Consider the following 17,089-nt stretch of genomic DNA (forward strand, 5'->3'; position numbering starts at 1 on the left):
AATGAAAGCGGTAAATTCAAAATACTGACTCACTCTATTTTATAGCAGCATTCAGGGATATAACTGCTGTTTTCGTAAGATCAGGTGGCGCCGGATGTGAGCTTTCCCCGTTACACTGCATACAGAGAATCGGCCATAGTTAGGGAATTAACATGAGTCATCGTGGCTCTATCGCAAGACCTCAACGTTCCAGGCAAAATGACTATGTAGATTAAGTATCTGATTTACCAGTGTCACATCGCGAATGTACACGAGCAAAGGATGACAGTTTGTTAAGATCAAGAACCCCTCTATCATGCTAGTATAACCCATGCTTAATATTGCAAATAGGGTCAATCTACTCCCTAACCCACTCTATAACCCGTCTCAGCACTTCAGAGCCATCTGTTGGCCGTTCCAGCTTTGCCAATTGATCCTGTAGTTCCCAGTTTGAAAGATTGCCATTGTACACATCATCCTCCTCCAACAACATCTTCTTGGCCAGTTCATTCTGGACTTCTGGATGCGCCTGAAACGACAACACAGTATTTTCTTGATTAACAAACATTTCATGATTTTCCGCCAGGTGAACAAAGCCTACTCCAGGTCGGGCCACCTCTCGTACATGAAACTCCGGTAACCTCTGGGGAGAGTCATCAGCAGGGCGAACAATCAAAGGGCAGCCATCAAACAACGCACGTAGGTCTTAACACCTGATCGGGTAGAGAAAAACTTCATTCCAGCTTCGGTCAACTTCACATCTTCAAGGCCGGCCTATCATAGAAGATAAGTCAGTTTGTGGGTGATGATGAGCTGGGCGGGCTGCGACACATACAATGGGTCCCGTAGGCACTGCTTGTACTTCTCCCCCAAATGCTCTTGATATAGCTTGATGGCCCCAGCAGATACCCAGGATCTTAGTCTTTGGTGACTCCCGCGCAGTCCTACGGAGAAAGTCCAAAACACCAAGGACCCAGGGCTCCGAGGATGAGGCATCGGCTTTCCCTCCACTCAAGACGATCGAGTCATACTCTTGAGGATTAGGGAAATTTCCTTCAAACACGGGATCGTACATATCGACCTTGGCGTTCGGTGCAATAACATCAAAGGCATCTTGATAAGACCCGCGGACATCGTTCGAGAACTCATTGCCAGGAGGTGTGTTGATGAGAACTGCGATGCGTAGTGGCGGTTGGTTGGCCATTGTGCTGGATGCGCTGATAGTTCCTGCTAGACTAAATGGACAATATACGCTTTCCAGGATGCTAGTCCTCGTCTATGCTAGCGAAAACTGGCGGATACTTATACTTTCTATGATTTACTGGCTGTCGTTTACGCCGTGCCCGAAAAACAGAGTCTTTTCTTTCCAGAGAGACAGTACATTGCACCCGCACACCTGTTATAGTAAGATCTCCTTCGCAGAGCTGATTAAGAGGCCACCACGAAATACCGAGCCATGACTGACAGGGGCGGAGGCAACTGTTACCCCAACTGGGTTACTGAGAGCGATCGAATCTCTGGCCGAAAGTGGATCTGGACCCATAAATTACCCGATCGGGTGCGCGAAAACGACGCCGAGCGGAGATTTGACATGGAAAGAGGCATAGCACTATAGTCAAAATCGCTGGTCAAATCAAATCCTTTGTATTATTATGCTTGAGACAGATAAGGCGAGAATCCTGATTGCTCCAGAATTGCCAGTGGCACATCAATCTACGTAGGCATCACATTAGTATAAAGTTGATCTATTCCTCCCCAATACTCTGCCTTGAGTCTTCCAACAATCAACACAGTATACTCTTCCTCCAGTCCATCAAACCATGTTCTTTGCCAGTACACATGCCGAATCTGATGAGGAGGTGCTCCTCCAATTCATCAAGGAGAACCCTCTGGGTATGCTCATTACGGGCATTGACTCCTCCGCCCAAGACTTTCTCCAATGCACCCACGTCCCCTTCGTGCTAGACCACCCCAAGACCGAAGAAAACCCGTCGTCCAATCCGCAACTACGTGCCCATATCGCCAAGCAGAATCCCCAAGCCAAAGCCATGCTCGAGCTTGCCAGCGGAGCACCACCGAGCATCCTTCCGCTCGAGCGTGATGTCTTGGTGGTATTCAACGGACGCCATGATCACTATGTGACCCCCAAATTCTACACTGAGACAAAGCCCGACACCGGCAAGGTTGTCCCGACGTGGAACTACTCTGCCGTTCAAGTCTACGGGAAGCTCTCCCTGTTTTATGATACCAGGACCCCAGAGGCGGGCGCCTTCCTATCGAAACAAATGCACGATCTGTCAGAGCAATGCGAGCGACGAATCATGGGATTCACCGGAGGGGACCGACCGCAGCCGTGGAAGGTTGCCGACGCTCCCGATCGATACATTGAAGTGATGCAGAGGAATGTGGTAGGAATCAAGATCGAGATAACCAAGATCGAGGGCAAGTACAAGATGAGTCAGGAGATGAGGCCCGGCGACCGGGACGGCGTGGTTAAGGGTTTCGCGGCTATGGGAGGAGAGACTGGGAAGGCTATTTCAGCTTTGGTTCAGGAACGGGGAGAGTTGATTGATAAGAAGAAGGCACTAAAGTCTTCGTCGATAGAATAGAATAGCATAAAAGAATATATACTATCTACTCTGCCCCGAATAGATCGGCGATAAAGTATTTCTTGATTCGGTTTAGCGTGTGAACATTTAACTGGTTACACAATCACGTGCATCACATTAATAGTGACTCAACCCCCACCATTCATTCGGCTCCCATCCGACAGACTGGATGGGTTTCTGCTACTACTGACATCAGAGGTTGAATAAGTGGAAGTTAATACGTCTCCCTCATCCTAATTCTATCACATGTACAAGCCTGCGCCACCCAGACCCAAAAAGACAAACATCATCCGCTCCCGCAATGGCTGTCGGAGTTGCCGCAGCCGCAGAACCAAGTGTGATGAGCGAAAGCCCACATGCGGGACCTGCGCACGACTTGGAAAGATCTGCGAATATGCTAGACCAGCTTTCAAATTTCAAATCGCGACAGTCGGTGACCCAAAACCATCATCAAATCAACTAGCATCCGCAACAACATCCAGTGTATCGTCAGAAGAGACAGGACCAATACCGACTGAAGACCAGACATTGGCTGTCCGAGCTGCAGAAGATGTCCCCTCCATCGGAAGCCATAGCATTATCCAGTCATTGCAAATGACGGACCGCGATGTCTTCTATACCACCTACTGGGAAGGATCTTGCTTACCAGCCTTGCACCCGATATTTCATTTTGCTACTTCATTTGCCACTGACCATCCCATCCTCAACGACGCCCTTTTGGCCCTATCCTCGTGCAATATCGGGCGCCTTCATGCTGAGCGCAGAACACCCTCGGCCGGCACGATGTGTTCAATGAGTCCTAGTCTCATCCACCAGACACGGAGTCATCTATACTACTCGTCCGCAATCCAGAAGTTGGCCATCATGCAATCACAAGACTACCAACGGAACTCAGTCACAATATTAACTGTTCTTGTTCTGTTCGCTCATCTGGAGCAAGCCATGGGCAATTTCCAGGGCTTTTACACTCACGTCCGGGGGACTATGAATCTTCTTGAATGGCATGAAGACGTCAAAGACGCAGCCACCAAGTCGCTGCTTGCTTCGTGGATGCAAATCCGCTATGTTGTATGGTGGGCTCGAGCCTATTTCAGTTCATTAGAAGTTTGTCAGCATCTTCCATCGATACCCTTACCAGCCTCTCTGTTAGACGTACCCCAGACACTACATGAGCGACGTGTGAAAGTCCTTAGCATCATGTGTGAATCACACCGATTGAACTTCAGTGCCGCACTGCAGCAGTTTCGGAAGTCTCGGTCAGACGACGTTAGTGGTTCCGATTTCGACGAATGCTATGCATATTGCACTACTCTATTGCACCAAGAAGCGGCAAAGCTGGGTGCGTGGGTGTTGCAACTTCCGCCATCCGAGCAGCCAATTTACGAGCTCAACGACACAGACAGCACTACAATCCGCTTCCAGTCCCACGATGCCGCGCTGAACTATGCATACTACGTAGTTGCACGAGCCATGCAGTGCACGGGTGTTCTGCGACTGCTTTATGACCGCGAATCCGGCCTTCACGAATGGGAGTGTAATGAAGAGGAATATTGGGTTCAGACATTAGTCCGGATTGCACAGTGGAGCGATATGCAAACGTCCATTACCAGAAATAGCTACACTATCGGGTTCTCGGGCTTACTCTTGGCGGGTATTCTCCGATGCCAGAGTCTATCAGTCGGATTGGAGATCCAAGACTGGTTACAGACGCTCATCCATCTGCAACCAACCGAAGAGGGGGCGTTTCCTATCTATCAGACCTTAAATGTGGTCAAGGTTATCAATCAACAGAGGGCACTCGGCCGGGATGTTTTTGCTGTCACTCAGCCAGTGGATGATGGGGGTGGAACACCCAAGCTTACTGGATACAATAGCCAGTCGATTACAAGCCTTCTCTTCCATGGGAAAGACCATAATCTCGATTGTCTTTTCCAAGATTGCATCTCCCTGGATTTCTGATTCACTCGACAATGGAATAACCCTTTCCGGCCGGGCACACTTAGTCGCATGTTGTGCGCACCATTACTGGAGTATGCATCCTCCCTGACAGACGGTCAGGTGGTTAAGCGAAGCACATCCGAAGAGTGCCCTGTCGGCTCCCTCAGAAGAGAATCGACGCTTTCGGGTAGATCCTTGTACAACCAATATGCAGGCCACAAGGAGATCGCCCGCAAACTGGCTTTTCGAACTCCCTCCAGAAGAAATTACAACAGGGCCAATGTAAAACGACAGCCGCCTTGAGCCGGCTTGGGCCGTGAGGAGGCATTATCATACATCCATCCCGCCGCATTAATCCCACCACTCAATGACCGGCTAGGGTCACTATTCGAAACGGGTTTCTAACTCACCCGGACAGTGCTGGATATTTACAATACGGAATTTTCCGAGCTTTCCACACTTTGAACCCCTAATAATCCTCCGCCGGCGTTGTCCGAAACAGACTTGCTTCTGGTCACAGAGATCTGCGTCGCCAAACCGGAGGAACAATTGGAGGAACAATTCGGGACAAAATCGAAATACGGCCAGGTCGGTTGATTGTTCTTGGACACGGGAAATTCAGCTCGCCCGCCCGCGGTCTGTATGGCATGGGTCGAGCATGTGCCTCATGTGTTGTATGGATTGGATGGGGACCCGATGCTCGGGTTCTCCCACAAGGGAGGAAATAAATGGAAGTAACGAGCTATTCTCGTGCAATGCCCTCTGTTCATTTGACGCAAATTCATAATTTCATTTGCAAAATGCCAGACAATTTGCTACACCTGTACACATGACTCGAAGCGACAACATGATCTCTATTGGTCATTACTATGCGATCTCTAATCAATTGCATTCAATCATTTGCGACATAAGGGAGTGCAGGTGGTTAAATGTTAGAAAGGCCTTGATCTTATTCAATTTACCATGTCTCTTGCGTTTGCGAGCGAGTTCCAAAGGAGCAGTACATAGGGTGATCCACATGGAGAGGCCAGAGCAAGATAGGGCTGAAGTCCGACTTGGTCTATCGATGTGGGTCGTGTTTTGCGGGAGAGCGTTATCAGTACGCATCAAGTGATTGGATAGAATGCAATAGTTCTAGCTTTCGATAAACGACAATTGATAAGGAGTATTGATTGCACCGTCTCCTAAAGGATCGATTGATTTGGGGAAAAGAAAGCATCCATCTTCCTATGCTCCTCAGGTTGTGTACAATGTTTGACCACGCTTGGATTTGCTCACTCAAAGTATGGACACAGTTGTGCTTTTATCAGTCACATCAAAGCGGTTCTCACGCTTCTTATCCATAAGTTGCATGCTGTCGCTAAGCTGCAGCAACCCAATTTCGGAGCGATATAGCACTAATTAGTTCATAGCCCTGCAAGCCGCTTAGTTATCTGCCAGGTGGACTACGTATTGCCTCATCTAAGATAAGCGCCCAATCCTTTACCCTGACCATAGCGGATCGTAATACATGCGACTACTAACACGAAATGTCAGTTCTAGACAGCCTTATATTTGAACTTGGCTACAATGACCGCTTCCGTTCATTGGGAATCTGATCAAGTTCGAAAGGTTCTTGGTAGAGTATGGAAAGTACTGATTATTATTAACCGTCTTCAAGACAAAAAAGATACAGATATAGTGCACCTACTGATCTATTGCACGTTGTAACCGCTTTGGTATGGATTTGATTACAGGAGCACATTATATGTCGCTATGGCACATATCAATCTAGTCAGCGCCATTGGGCAATTTCCAAGAAGTCAGTTGACGTGTGTGCACCTAACATGCAAGTACCCCGCATCTAGTCATGTATAAGAAGCCGAATACCACGATGTCAATCACCTCATCAACATAAACCCTCAGAGAAAAATAATACCATTTCATACAACTTCAATTGAATCTAAAGCTCCTCAAATCATTCGCTACGATGACAAGAATGACGACCTCCAAGCTCAAGATTCTTATGATCCATGGTACTATCCTGACTCTAAGCACGGATGCCATTATCACCACTGACCTTAAATACTCTCGACAGGTTATACTGAGTCTGGAGAGTTTTTCCGCGAAGAAGTACTTGACCTGGAGAAGGCCCTTATCGAAGCCTTTCCAGCAGCGCCTGCCCCTGGATTTCATCCGGAATACCCGGATGGTGTAGAGCTTGTGTACCCTGATGGCACCTTGAGACTTAAGCCAACCGACTGGGCACGCTATATACCGGGAACCGACCCAGGTTATGGATGGTTCTACAAGGTCAGCGATGACGATGAATTTCCAGGCTTGCCCGATGCACTGGAAAAGCTTGGTAATATCATGCGCACTCAGGGTCCCTTTGCCGGGGTGATTGGATTTTCCCAAGGAGGATTTCTAACCGGGCTCATCACGAGCCTGCTTGAACCAGGCAGGAAGAGTGCCTTCGAGAAAGCCGAAGTCGAGAGTGGAGGTATTCCCTTCCCTAAGTCATTTGATGGAGTCGAGCCTATCAAGTTCTCGATCAGCTGCTGTGGTTTCGCTGGATTGAACCTTCGATACAAAGCCTTCTATTCCCCCAAAATTTCAGGGCCAATGCTTCATATGAATGGACAATTTGATGATGTTGTGTACTACAAAAGAAGCCGCACTCTGATTGATGCGACCGCAGGTGCTGAGGAAGAGAAAGTGCTCATTCACCCGGGTGGTCATTCTGTGCCGATCAGCAAATTGTATACAGATGCGATGATCATGTTCATCAAAGGGAAACTCGCAGCCTAATTTGGCTCTTATGGGATTACAAACTGCTATATACTATTTGAGCGGCGAAGCACCTGTATAGCCAGCACTTCAATGGGAAGGGATGGAATGCATCGGAAATATTTAACCATAATAATTCTCAACACTACCCAGGAAATTCTGAAACCGAGTAGGGAAGCCACTTTCACATGGTCTACATGGACAGGCACACAAGAGGAGCTAATGTACGAGGACTGTGGTCAAAAATGATCTGGCTTGGTGTCATGTGGCCTCCAACTAGTGACCGCATGCTTCAGCAATCGTCCTGTGTGCCTTCTTTCACTTAATTGGCTCTGTGGACCAATGATCAATCAGAAGCTCCAGCAGTCATTCACATTATAACATACATAACCCATGAATCTTACGTAGCAGCCTGTCAATGCATGGGTTCGTGCGCAACCTAGCAACCTTATTTCAACTCTTCATAAGCCCCAGCTGACAGTGTACTCTTCTTACCTTATCTCTCACTCCAAAGGTCTTCTTAGCTGAATCGTACTACGAAGGCATCCGGTTTTCTAGATGGGTAAGCAACAGTCATATTTTCAACCTACCTTCAACGAATTTTCTCGAAATTTTGCAGTACAATATCGTGGACTTTTCGAAGCCTTATGCCCTGGTTCAAGTGGTGGCCATGAGAACCTCCAACCACTTCAGCAGAGCTCGTTCTTGATATAACGTCCCTGCTCGTCGTCGGTTTCAAAGTTCAGTTCGTCTGTTAGACATACAGACCCGACTACTGTGTCGAGTGCTCCTTCACCCACGTACTTCAGGGCTTTTTTGATGAGGGTGTCCTCATCAATGATGTCGGCTACCTCATCTGTCTTGCTTTCTTCAATTCCATCGCTTTCGTCATCATTGTCGCCTTGGTCCTTCTCGTCTTGACCATTCTCGGGTTCCTCGACTTGCCAGGTTACTTCATTAAGGAAGTCTTCGAAGGAGTTCTCGGCATCGAAAGTTGTTGATGACAGCTCTTCCGGCACGAACTCGGGCTGAGGCAATGGTGCCGATGTGCTGGATAAGTCGGTTATCGGCGCGATTTCAGACTCGGGCAGTGGGTCGAACACGGTTGAAGACGAGCTAACGGACCCAAGAATGTCCTCGATGCAACAGGCAGCTGCCTGTATGCTGGGATCGTTCTCGATTTCCTTGTATACTTTGGGCGGAAACTCATTATCTATCCAGGACAGATGGCCGTCAATGAGTCGCTGGTCGTGCTCGAGGTTGAGCGTCAGTTTGTTGTCCCCGAAAATGGACAGATTCAACTGCGCCGGCCCCTCTCCCACGAAGACATAAAATTGAGCCAACTGGCCCACTACGATCCCACCGTAGAGGGCCCTTCGGCTTCCATGGTCATTCTGTTCGTGATACGATGCTGCCAAGCGATTCTTAAGGGGAACCTGCAAAGCAGGCCAATCGACGTCTAGTGGGCCCGTAACATCTTTCCATACGAGCATGATAAAGTTGATCTCCCTGAAGGGGTACTCTCGGTGGCTGACAATGACATGGCTCAGGTCGCAATTACGGAGCCCAACAAGGTCCGTTTGCTGATCGATAACCTCCATGTCAACCTCGCTCAAGCAAGCCTGCATCCGACCGAGCCACGCATTCGGCGAATGAATACGGCTCGGTCGGGGGGCACGGCTAGGCCGAGAGTACGGAGTCGAACGTCTCTGGTGCCGTGCACACCTCTTGATGTGCCCCTGTGAGTTGGAATTGGTGGAGCTCGCAAGGTCGGAACTTGAGCTGGTAGTGCCGGTGGTAAATTGTTCCAAAGACTGGTAGAGTTGTTTCGAAGCATTGTGTGCTTTAGGATTCAATTCGTCCTCGGGGCTGTCGTCTGGCGTCAATGGATACATTGGCCGCATGACAAGACTAGGCCTACTCAATACTTGTCTGTAGAAGGCGGGACGAGGCATGGCGGTGGTCTCTTCGGGGCTTAGAAAGGCCTCCGAATCTGCCGACATAAGTGGCGGACATGAGTACCGTCCAGCCCGGCCTTCATCAACTTCATCAATCAAACTTTCTTCGCTAAAAACGGACACTTGATTCAGCAGATGTCTATTTGCCTTGGCCCATGTCTCCCTCTCTGATTCGTTTGTCTCTTCGACGTTGCTTTCTCCACGTTCCATGCCGGCGCGTATTGCATGTCGTTTCGTATCAAGCTCAGAGTGCTTGGGTCTGTCCTGTCGCTTGGGGCGTGAGGCAGGCATATTGTCTGCTCAGAGCTGCTTTGCTGCAGTGAACACTTGCTCTGATAATGTCTTGATGCGATAGTATAGTGTCTTGCTACCGATACTGCAGGAGAAAGGAAACATCTTGGTCCCTGGAGAGGGAATCGGGATATAAAAGGGAGACTTTCGCTAGCGGCATGACAGTGACAAGCCCGTTGAGCCCTGCCCATTGGTTCTAGGCGCAATGCGATGAATGGCAATAACATTTCATGCATGATAATTGACAGTGCCGTTGTATTCCGTGGCGAATTCCAGTCAGGGAAATGGGATAACAACGGTTAACTCCCTCCTCGAGATTTAGCGGAGGATGCGCCGTCTTTTGATTGAGTTGCTGTGCAACCTCGTTATATTTTTATCCAATAGCAAAAAACCCTCATTATGCTAGAGTAGTGTGAATGATTGGCTCGGTGAAAGACGGGACGCGTTTCAGGGCAACTAGTGAGAAGCTGTGAATACACTCACTGTCTCCAGTGTACTCCGTACCGGGGATTCACAGCTGTCTGTGAATGTATGGATACCTCAGGCACTGATATGCTACAACTACTATTTTGTAGTCAAAGTCAAAGGAAATCAGTATCAAACTTAGCTGAAACAGGTGCTCTGTTGTGTTATTCTATCTAGTATGATTTCATTCCACAGAGTTTATCTATCCTACCGCAGTGAAGCAGACATACCTTCCACCCAGCTTCTTCTGCAGGGCTCAAATCAACTTTTTCCGTTCCGGCACAATCTCAACTGGTCATGTGACCTGCTAGCAGGGAGACGTGCCCCGTTCACAACCCCATTGTTTCCCCACAATCCATCTGGAGTTTACCAGATTACCTGACCAAAAAATATGGGGTTTATCGATTTCATCAAGGACATTTTGCGCCCGGGCAATGGCGTGGATTATCCCAAGCCGGGTGACATGGTAACAGTGCATTACCACGGCTATCTTTACGACCCGGCACGGTCAAGGAACCGAGGGCGTCGGTATGTTCCTAACAGTCAGGGACACACGGCTTGCCGTTTGTTTTATTATTACTTGCATGGCCTAGGCTATTCTTCATACTGATATTAGTCTCACTATAGATTCGACAGCAGTATTAAACGGGGATTTCCTTTTACTTTCAAGGTCGGCGTCGGCCAGGTGATCAAAGGTGCGTCAGTGCAGCAACCCCTGCAGAATGTTAGGCTGATCAGTTTCAGGATGGGATGTTGGCATTTTGGGGATGAGTCTGGGTGAAAGAGCCTATCTTACATTCGGCCCGTATGTCTTATTCACAATGGCTATCTCCTTTCAACATGTCCACTACTAACCATTCCATATGTATGACAGTCACTTTGGATATGGCGAGAGGTGATTTTTATTTTATGGGCCATCATTTGAAATTTGCGCTGATTTGTTTGCCAGGGGAGCTCCTCCGTTTATTCCAGGCAATTCGACCCTCGTTTTGTAAGTTCTTACCCCAAACCAAGGCTTTTCTTGACTCACAGTCGTGCAGTGATGTCCAGCTACTCGCCATCAATGGCCGAGGGATTGAGTCGGATGATTCTGAATAACTGTACACTACTATCCAACTTGCTCATTAATGTTCACATCATATACCATTTCTTTCTTTTCCGCATCATTTTGCGCTTCAGACATACAGTGCCTCATCACCTCAATCTTGCTCGATGTATCTTATTCTTGATCACACTCATGTTCTAATTTTCGCTCCCATCAAATGATTGCTGCTGCTGCACGTATAACCTCTGCCACCCGCGATGGCTGACTGAGCTGAGGCATGTGGCCAGCACTGCACCGCTCGATCTGGCTCCCCGCCAGATTAGCTAGTTGCTCTTGGAGGTCCGCTGGAAGAGCATTATCACCCTCACAGACAAGGTACACGCTGGGCACATCCCTCCACCCAGCGTAGGGCACCCTGCCATTCCAATCATCAGCCGGTTGGGGGGCAAGCATAGCCAGCCACTTTGTCTTCTCTGGCTCAGTAATGTCGTTGAGAAGCAGCACCTCAGGATTGACGCAGTACATCGCACCTCCCTGTCAAACCACACGTCAACCAGATATCTTCACAATAGGGGACGAGAACATAAATAGGCGGGATAACCAACCTCAACAACAGCAAATGGCAAATCCTCGTGTTCATGACCTTCCGGGAAAACCGCCGCAGCCAAGAAGACAATCTTAACGACTCCCCCTTGTCCGACAGCCGACTTGCTCAGGCCTTTCATGGCAGCGCTGCCTAAAAACCCACCGGCCGAATGCAATACGAGAATGACCTCTTCTCCGCGGTGCACGATGCTCGTCAGATGGTCACGCACGGCGGCTATATCTTCGGTCATAGCCGGGTTTCCGGGCGAGGTGGTGCCCGTGCTGGGTAAAGTGCAGACTTCCGTCTTGAAACCATCGGCCTGCAGGAGATCGCATACGGGAGTGAAGACTTTGGGCCCCTCCCAGAAACCCGGGACGAAGAGGATGGTGGGTGCCATTTGGCCAAAAGGTAATCGTACGGTTGGAGAGGTTATGGTGGTCAGACTGTGGGTGATAGGGAGGGGCGGCTGTGAATTATATGGGTTTATCGCTAGCGCATTATGGTAGCCTAGATGAGGGAGGGGTACAAGGCTGTCACTGAGGACACCATACACTGCTAAGTTTCACTATATGTGTACCTACTGGGGCTCGGCGAGCCAATGACGTTCTGTGGGCTGCAGTGGCGTGTAGTGCGTAGACATGGGGTATTAGTTGCTCCACCCAGACAAAGGAAAGCTGAACATCCACTCCAAATCTCACGTCAGGCGGATGGATAGCGACTCCGATTCCAGCCTCTTCTAAGCATGGACAAGGTCGGGATTAGACGGATAAATGGGCCAATGAAACCTTGGTAGACTGGCTTATTAGTGATGCGCTAATTGCTAAGCTTTCTGATCGCTTATTTTCTTCCGTCCAATAATCATATTTTTTGTTTTTGAAGCAGCCTTACGTGGTAGATTAGTGGATCTTACCCATTGACTTGACGTTTAGGCTTACTGTGTCACTGGGTTTTTGGATCAGTATGTGGTGATATTTGGCAAAGAGAGTATATTCGATCGCATATATAGCACTGTGTACACTATGAGGTGACACTGCATGGTAGTTTATTAGTGCTAAATGTCGGCAACAGGACAGATAAGATGAAGCTTGCAGTTGGATCGCCAGTCTGCAATCCAAAATATGTTGCACGCTATACTGGATAAAGAATATATATCTTGCCTGGTCCAGATGGGGGAACCGTGAGCATATTCGTCCGCGGGAATAAAGGCTAAAAAATTAGATAGCACATTATACATGCTTCATACAGGTCATATAAGCGAGCTCGTATGAGAAATATAAGTTTGACACCCAGATTCGCCGCCTGTTGACCTGGCCGGTCCGTAAAGAAAGCTCTTGTGCAACAAGGTATACTTTCCAGATATAAGGCGAAAGTGTTTCCGACAAATATCAAGTACGGCCGGGTGGCGCAATGGTAGCGCGCTGCCTTCCGGTAGTGGATGTGGCAGTGGTTGCGTGTTCGAGTCACGTCTCGGTCGTTCTTTTTTCTTTTTGCATTCATCCCCCCCGCCTACCAGGAGTGAGTGACGGCATCATTTCTTTTTATTGGCTATACTACTAACTATTTTCTTCCCCCCGCTTTCGGTAGGATCTGATTCATAGGTTTCCATCAAAGTGGACATGGCTTCCGGCTCCGCCCTCATCATACCCGCCATGGCATCGCAACTTTATGGCACGTTATGGGAACAATGGCCTGCATCGAGCATCGTACATAACCGCATTATCCAATCATCATGTATCTTCTATTTTCAATGCTAGTTCTTGATAATGGTGAGAGATCCAGCTGGTCAATCCACCGAGGAAAGAATCATGTCAGCAGCCTACAATGCACATATTAGCAACAGCACCATGCCCTCATGCTCCAATACCTACCTGTTCAGCAACACCATACGTAGGCGCCTGATAATGCGCCGCCAACGGTAGTGGGATTACACCAGAGTCGACAACCCTCAATCGCTCAACCTGATACACCCGACACTCAGTGTCGACAACTCCCCCCATCGCACAAGTCCCCGAGTAGTGAAAGCAACTACCACCACTCCGGTTCGCCCGGATATCGATCGCCTCATCGGACCAATTATCACGGAGGGAATCGTCGACGCCAAACTCGACAGCATTGAGACCCTCGACGGCCTGTATGGCACGCGCAGTCTCCCGCACATTCTCGTACATCGCCGATCGGTCAATCGGGGATGCAAGGAGTCTGGGGTCCAGCACGGGGGCGTCAGCAGGGTCAGATGATCGCAGCGTGAGAGTACCCCGTGATACTGAGTCGACAAGAACGTGCATGAGGCTGATGACGCGCTTCCCGGGCCAGCATTCGAGGGGTTTCTTGCGAGCGGACGTGTCGACGGCGGTGTAACTGATTTGATTAGCAGTGCTTTCTCATCGGCGCGTTTTGAGGAATCGCGTACACGATAAAGTTTTCGAGTTGCATCTTCCCCTCAGCCAAATACCGACTGCGCTCGGCTGAGCTCAGAATTTGTTTGGCCAGCTCTTGTGTCTTTGCATCAGCAGGTGCAAAAGACATCCAGTCGTATGGCAAGCCTGCTAGCCAATGGACTTGATCGGTTTCCATCTCCCCGTCACCTAGGGTAGCACTGTGCTGGTCAATCGTCCAGTAGGTGAATATGTGAGGATGGTCAGCATAATTTTTCCCCACGGGGAGGTCTACGACTGGAGTGATGTTATGTCGCTGCAACTCTTCTGCTGGGCCGATGCCGCTGTCACTGTTATTAGGTTTTACTACTCCCAGAAGCAGTAAGTTCTAACCCACCTAAGAAGAAGGATTTTGGGTGATCCATATGCCCCTGCTGAGAGGATCACCTCTTTCCGAGCCCTGACATGCACACGCTCAATCTTATCTCCTACTGATCGCGCAATAACGGCGCCTTCCGCAGTCCTCCCAGTCATGATGAGCCTTTCCACAGTTGAATTCGTCCAGACGGTGACGTTAACTCCCAAAGGGTAGCTACTCGCAAAGCTTCTCAATCCCGCATAGGTGGAACTGAAAGCCTCCGAGTACCCCAGTTGCTGTCCACTATTCATATCATCCACCTGTTTGCGACCGAGCAATTCGTGAAACCTACGGCTCTTCTCCCGCAACGGGTAATTGCGTGGCTTGCCACTATTTGTCGCATGGCTGACCTATACAATATCAACAAGTACCTCATGCAGTGGGCGGGTGCGATAGCTACCTTAATCGGTCCACGATCTCCATGAGAATCAATCGTGACACAACCCCTCTCCTTCATCTCCACAGAAGGATACCACGTCTCGACCCTCTTGAAATACGGCAAAAGACCATTCCACGACCATCTCCGGTCTCGAACAAGATCTGCCCATTGGTCACTACACCAACAGAGTCACATCAGCAACAATTTTCGTAACCATATCACCATCAATAGTATGGAATCTCACTAATCAACAGCCGGCCCGCGCGTAAACACCTGATAATTTACCCCGGACCCTCCCCCGACAAGCTTGCCAGAGGTTAGACACACCGTATCACCTCCAAAAGCGCGCTCCTGCGGCACCGAGCGATGGGGCCATTCGATATCCGAGCCGAATCCTGCCACGAAGCCCATTGCGCCGGATGTCCGATCATCGTTCTCGACGCCGGCCTCAATGAGCAGGATGCGCAGATCAGGACGGCTTTGTGAGATTCGACTCGCTACCACGCAGCCTGTTGCTTATCAGTATGCGGGGGAGATATTGTGATTGGGGGATTACCTGCGACACCTGCCCCGACTATGATGAAGTCGAAAGTTTCTTCTGCCTTCATGTTGTTCATGTGAGGTATGAGGTGACTTGTAGACACAGTAGAAGGTGGAGATTATATGCCTCTTGCAACAGGTGATTGATATACTTGCAGCTACGGGTGGCCTGAAGGGCAAGATGGTATTGATGATACTTAGACCTCGTCCGCTTGCGGAATAACCGACCAGAGAGACGTGGATGGCTGTTACACGATGAGAGTCAGCTCTTCGTAAAGGAATCTTTGTATGTCAATTGCCATCCAAAAGGCATCACACGGCCAATGAAAGAACACGAAAAATATAAGCATATCGTTACACCCAGCTTCAGCAGGCTTTGGCATTAAGGCGTGCACTATGACCGCATGAAGGCTGGTCTGGACACAGAAAAGAGTTGGACGCGAAACCTAAATGCGTGAGGGGAAACGGCGTCTCCGCATCAAGTTTCCCCGAGTATCAGTGAACAAGAAACACAGTGAGTAGAAAGAAGTCTTTATTCCATCATCATGTCAATCATCAACATCGTCTCATCTATTTCTACATCTAAGATCGCAACACTCTTGACGAACCGACGAACCTATTTCCAGGTATCCTCGGTAACCGCCCACGGACCCGGGGGCACCTTATCATTCCACTCACCGCGCGGAGGGCGCCAAAGCAAGAGAATCGCGGGCGGTTGACATTCATGCACCAGCCTGTTCCACTCATCACTGGGATTCTTCTTCGCAAAGTCGATGTTTAGACTGATGACGCGCTTGTATCCGCTCTCTTCATACAACCAGCGACCGATGGGACTGCCCTCGATCCAGCTCTCGTATCCTAGGGGATCGATCCTCTCGTGGCCCCATTGCATGAGGAGTCGTCCTACGCCTCGACGGCGGTAATCGGGGTGGACGCCCATGGCATTTACGCCTATTCAGTCATCAGTTAGCTCTCTTCAAGTAAAATAAAATAGATGGAAATAAAGAGTGGAGGACATACCAGCATGAGGCCTCTGCAACCAACACTGTCTCGGAAAGAAAGCCTGACTGAGCATGCGACTAGCATATTCCGCGCGTTCCGAACCCTCCGGGTACCAAGTACACGACAGCGGTTGAGGGCCATTGGGAAAGGGGTTCTTGTGAAAGATGAGCCATTCGCAGCCGCCGGCGACGCGACCGGTTTCGGTATCAATCACATAGATGAGATGGGAGGCAGGATTCTTCTCGTGAGCGGCCCAGCGGATTTCCGTGTCGAGGGCTTTGTCTTTTACGCGGTCTTCTGCGGTGTGGCCGCTTACAGGGTGAACGGCGGTGAATACTGGGCTGTTGGTGGTGGTGGTGGTGCGACCGGCGAGATTAGTTTGAAACTCTACTGTACGGGGATGGGAGGATAGGAGGGAGGATTGGGGGAGGAGATTAATGAAGGAAGAAGGAAGCAAAGGAATGTGTGGTGGTAAATTGCGCGCTCACTTACTTGTAAGGGTTGAAGTTGGCCGACCAGAGAACGTCGACTAGACGGGCATATTCCTCTTTGGTGTGGATTTCCCGGACTTCGAACTGCGACTTGGTCATGATGGGCTGGGCTGGCTGGCTGGACTCTTGGGAAAGGATTGAATGATGGATGGATGATTGATTGAAACGGGGAAATTGAGGGGGCGCGCGCGGGATGAGGGGAAACAACAAGAGAAAGAGAGAAAAAGTATCTGACTTGACTAAT

At 49.4% G+C, this 17,089-nt stretch overlaps 9 protein-coding genes and 1 non-coding gene across 10 annotated transcripts; 5 read left to right on the forward strand and 5 right to left on the reverse strand.

The window, feature by feature from the left end:
* Nucleotides 1–337: 337 nt before the first annotated feature.
* BO85DRAFT_471824 (type 1 glutamine amidotransferase) lies at nt 338–1,325 on the reverse strand (the record flags this gene model as incomplete). Its single annotated transcript, XM_025662509.1, has 3 exons — nt 815–1,325; nt 679–753; nt 338–622 (listed from the first exon to the last, which is right to left on the reverse strand). Exons 1-3 carry the CDS (start codon nt 1,181–1,183, stop codon nt 338–340), a joined length of 729 nt encoding a protein of 242 aa, XP_025511424.1. The 5' UTR covers nt 1,184–1,325.
* Nucleotides 1,326–1,771: 446 nt separating this feature from the next.
* Nucleotides 1,772–2,653, forward strand: BO85DRAFT_153726 (FMN-binding negative transcriptional regulator). The gene has a single exon (XM_025654166.1). The coding sequence runs from the start codon at nt 1,800–1,802 to the stop codon at nt 2,586–2,588; it is 789 nt and encodes a 262-aa protein (XP_025511425.1). The 5' UTR covers nt 1,772–1,799; the 3' UTR covers nt 2,589–2,653.
* Nucleotides 2,654–2,756: 103 nt separating this feature from the next.
* Nucleotides 2,757–4,951, forward strand: BO85DRAFT_153728 (Zn(II)2Cys6 transcription factor domain-containing protein). The gene has a single exon (XM_025654167.1). It carries the CDS (start codon nt 2,835–2,837, stop codon nt 4,545–4,547), a length of 1,713 nt encoding a protein of 570 aa, XP_025511426.1. The 5' UTR covers nt 2,757–2,834; the 3' UTR covers nt 4,548–4,951.
* A 1,181-nt stretch (nt 4,952–6,132) lies between these two features.
* Nucleotides 6,133–7,676, forward strand: BO85DRAFT_453026 (alpha/beta hydrolase). Its single transcript, XM_025660974.1, has 2 exons — nt 6,133–6,541; nt 6,604–7,676. Exons 1-2 carry the CDS (start codon nt 6,505–6,507, stop codon nt 7,314–7,316), a joined length of 750 nt encoding a protein of 249 aa, XP_025511427.1. The 5' UTR covers nt 6,133–6,504; the 3' UTR covers nt 7,317–7,676.
* Nucleotides 7,677–7,725: 49 nt separating this feature from the next.
* Nucleotides 7,726–9,544, reverse strand: BO85DRAFT_504240 (uncharacterized protein; the record flags this gene model as incomplete). Its single annotated transcript, XM_025664293.1, has 1 exon — nt 7,726–9,544. One exon carries the CDS (start codon nt 9,542–9,544, stop codon nt 7,985–7,987), a length of 1,560 nt encoding a protein of 519 aa, XP_025511428.1. The 3' UTR covers nt 7,726–7,984.
* Nucleotides 9,545–10,400: 856 nt separating this feature from the next.
* BO85DRAFT_492022 (FKBP-type peptidyl-prolyl cis-trans isomerase) lies at nt 10,401–11,107 on the forward strand (the record flags this gene model as incomplete). The annotated part of the gene is made up of 6 exons (XM_025663753.1): nt 10,401–10,537; nt 10,637–10,704; nt 10,754–10,814; nt 10,884–10,904; nt 10,959–11,000; nt 11,050–11,107. 6 exons carry the CDS (start codon nt 10,401–10,403, stop codon nt 11,105–11,107), a joined length of 387 nt encoding a protein of 128 aa, XP_025511429.1.
* Nucleotides 11,108–11,267: 160 nt separating this feature from the next.
* Nucleotides 11,268–12,037, reverse strand: BO85DRAFT_471829 (alpha/beta hydrolase; the record flags this gene model as incomplete). Its single annotated transcript, XM_025662510.1, has 2 exons — nt 11,268–11,588; nt 11,660–12,037. 2 exons carry the CDS (start codon nt 12,035–12,037, stop codon nt 11,268–11,270), a joined length of 699 nt encoding a protein of 232 aa, XP_025511430.1.
* A 996-nt stretch (nt 12,038–13,033) lies between these two features.
* On the forward strand, nt 13,034–13,114 carry BO85DRAFT_t249. The gene has a single exon. It is a non-coding gene; the product is annotated as a tRNA-Arg (tRNA).
* Nucleotides 13,115–13,160: 46 nt separating this feature from the next.
* Nucleotides 13,161–15,698, reverse strand: BO85DRAFT_153788 (GMC family oxidoreductase). Its single transcript, XM_025654168.1, has 7 exons — nt 15,369–15,698; nt 15,057–15,321; nt 14,834–14,987; nt 14,413–14,783; nt 14,051–14,359; nt 13,509–13,998; nt 13,161–13,456 (listed from the first exon to the last, which is right to left on the reverse strand). Exons 1-7 carry the CDS (start codon nt 15,427–15,429, stop codon nt 13,424–13,426), a joined length of 1,683 nt encoding a protein of 560 aa, XP_025511431.1. The 5' UTR covers nt 15,430–15,698; the 3' UTR covers nt 13,161–13,423.
* Nucleotides 15,699–15,968: 270 nt separating this feature from the next.
* On the reverse strand, nt 15,969–16,944 carry BO85DRAFT_381293 (GNAT family N-acetyltransferase; the record flags this gene model as incomplete). Its single annotated transcript, XM_025656410.1, has 3 exons — nt 15,969–16,303; nt 16,373–16,695; nt 16,847–16,944. The coding sequence occupies 3 exons, from the start codon at nt 16,942–16,944 to the stop codon at nt 15,969–15,971; spliced, it is 756 nt and encodes a 251-aa protein (XP_025511432.1).
* Between the last annotated feature and the right edge of the window lie 145 nt (nt 16,945–17,089).

This window comes from Aspergillus piperis, assembly GCF_003184755.1.
Source record: "Aspergillus piperis CBS 112811 unplaced genomic scaffold BO85scaffold_23, whole genome shotgun sequence".
NCBI classification, from domain to species: domain Eukaryota; kingdom Fungi; phylum Ascomycota; class Eurotiomycetes; order Eurotiales; family Aspergillaceae; genus Aspergillus; species Aspergillus piperis.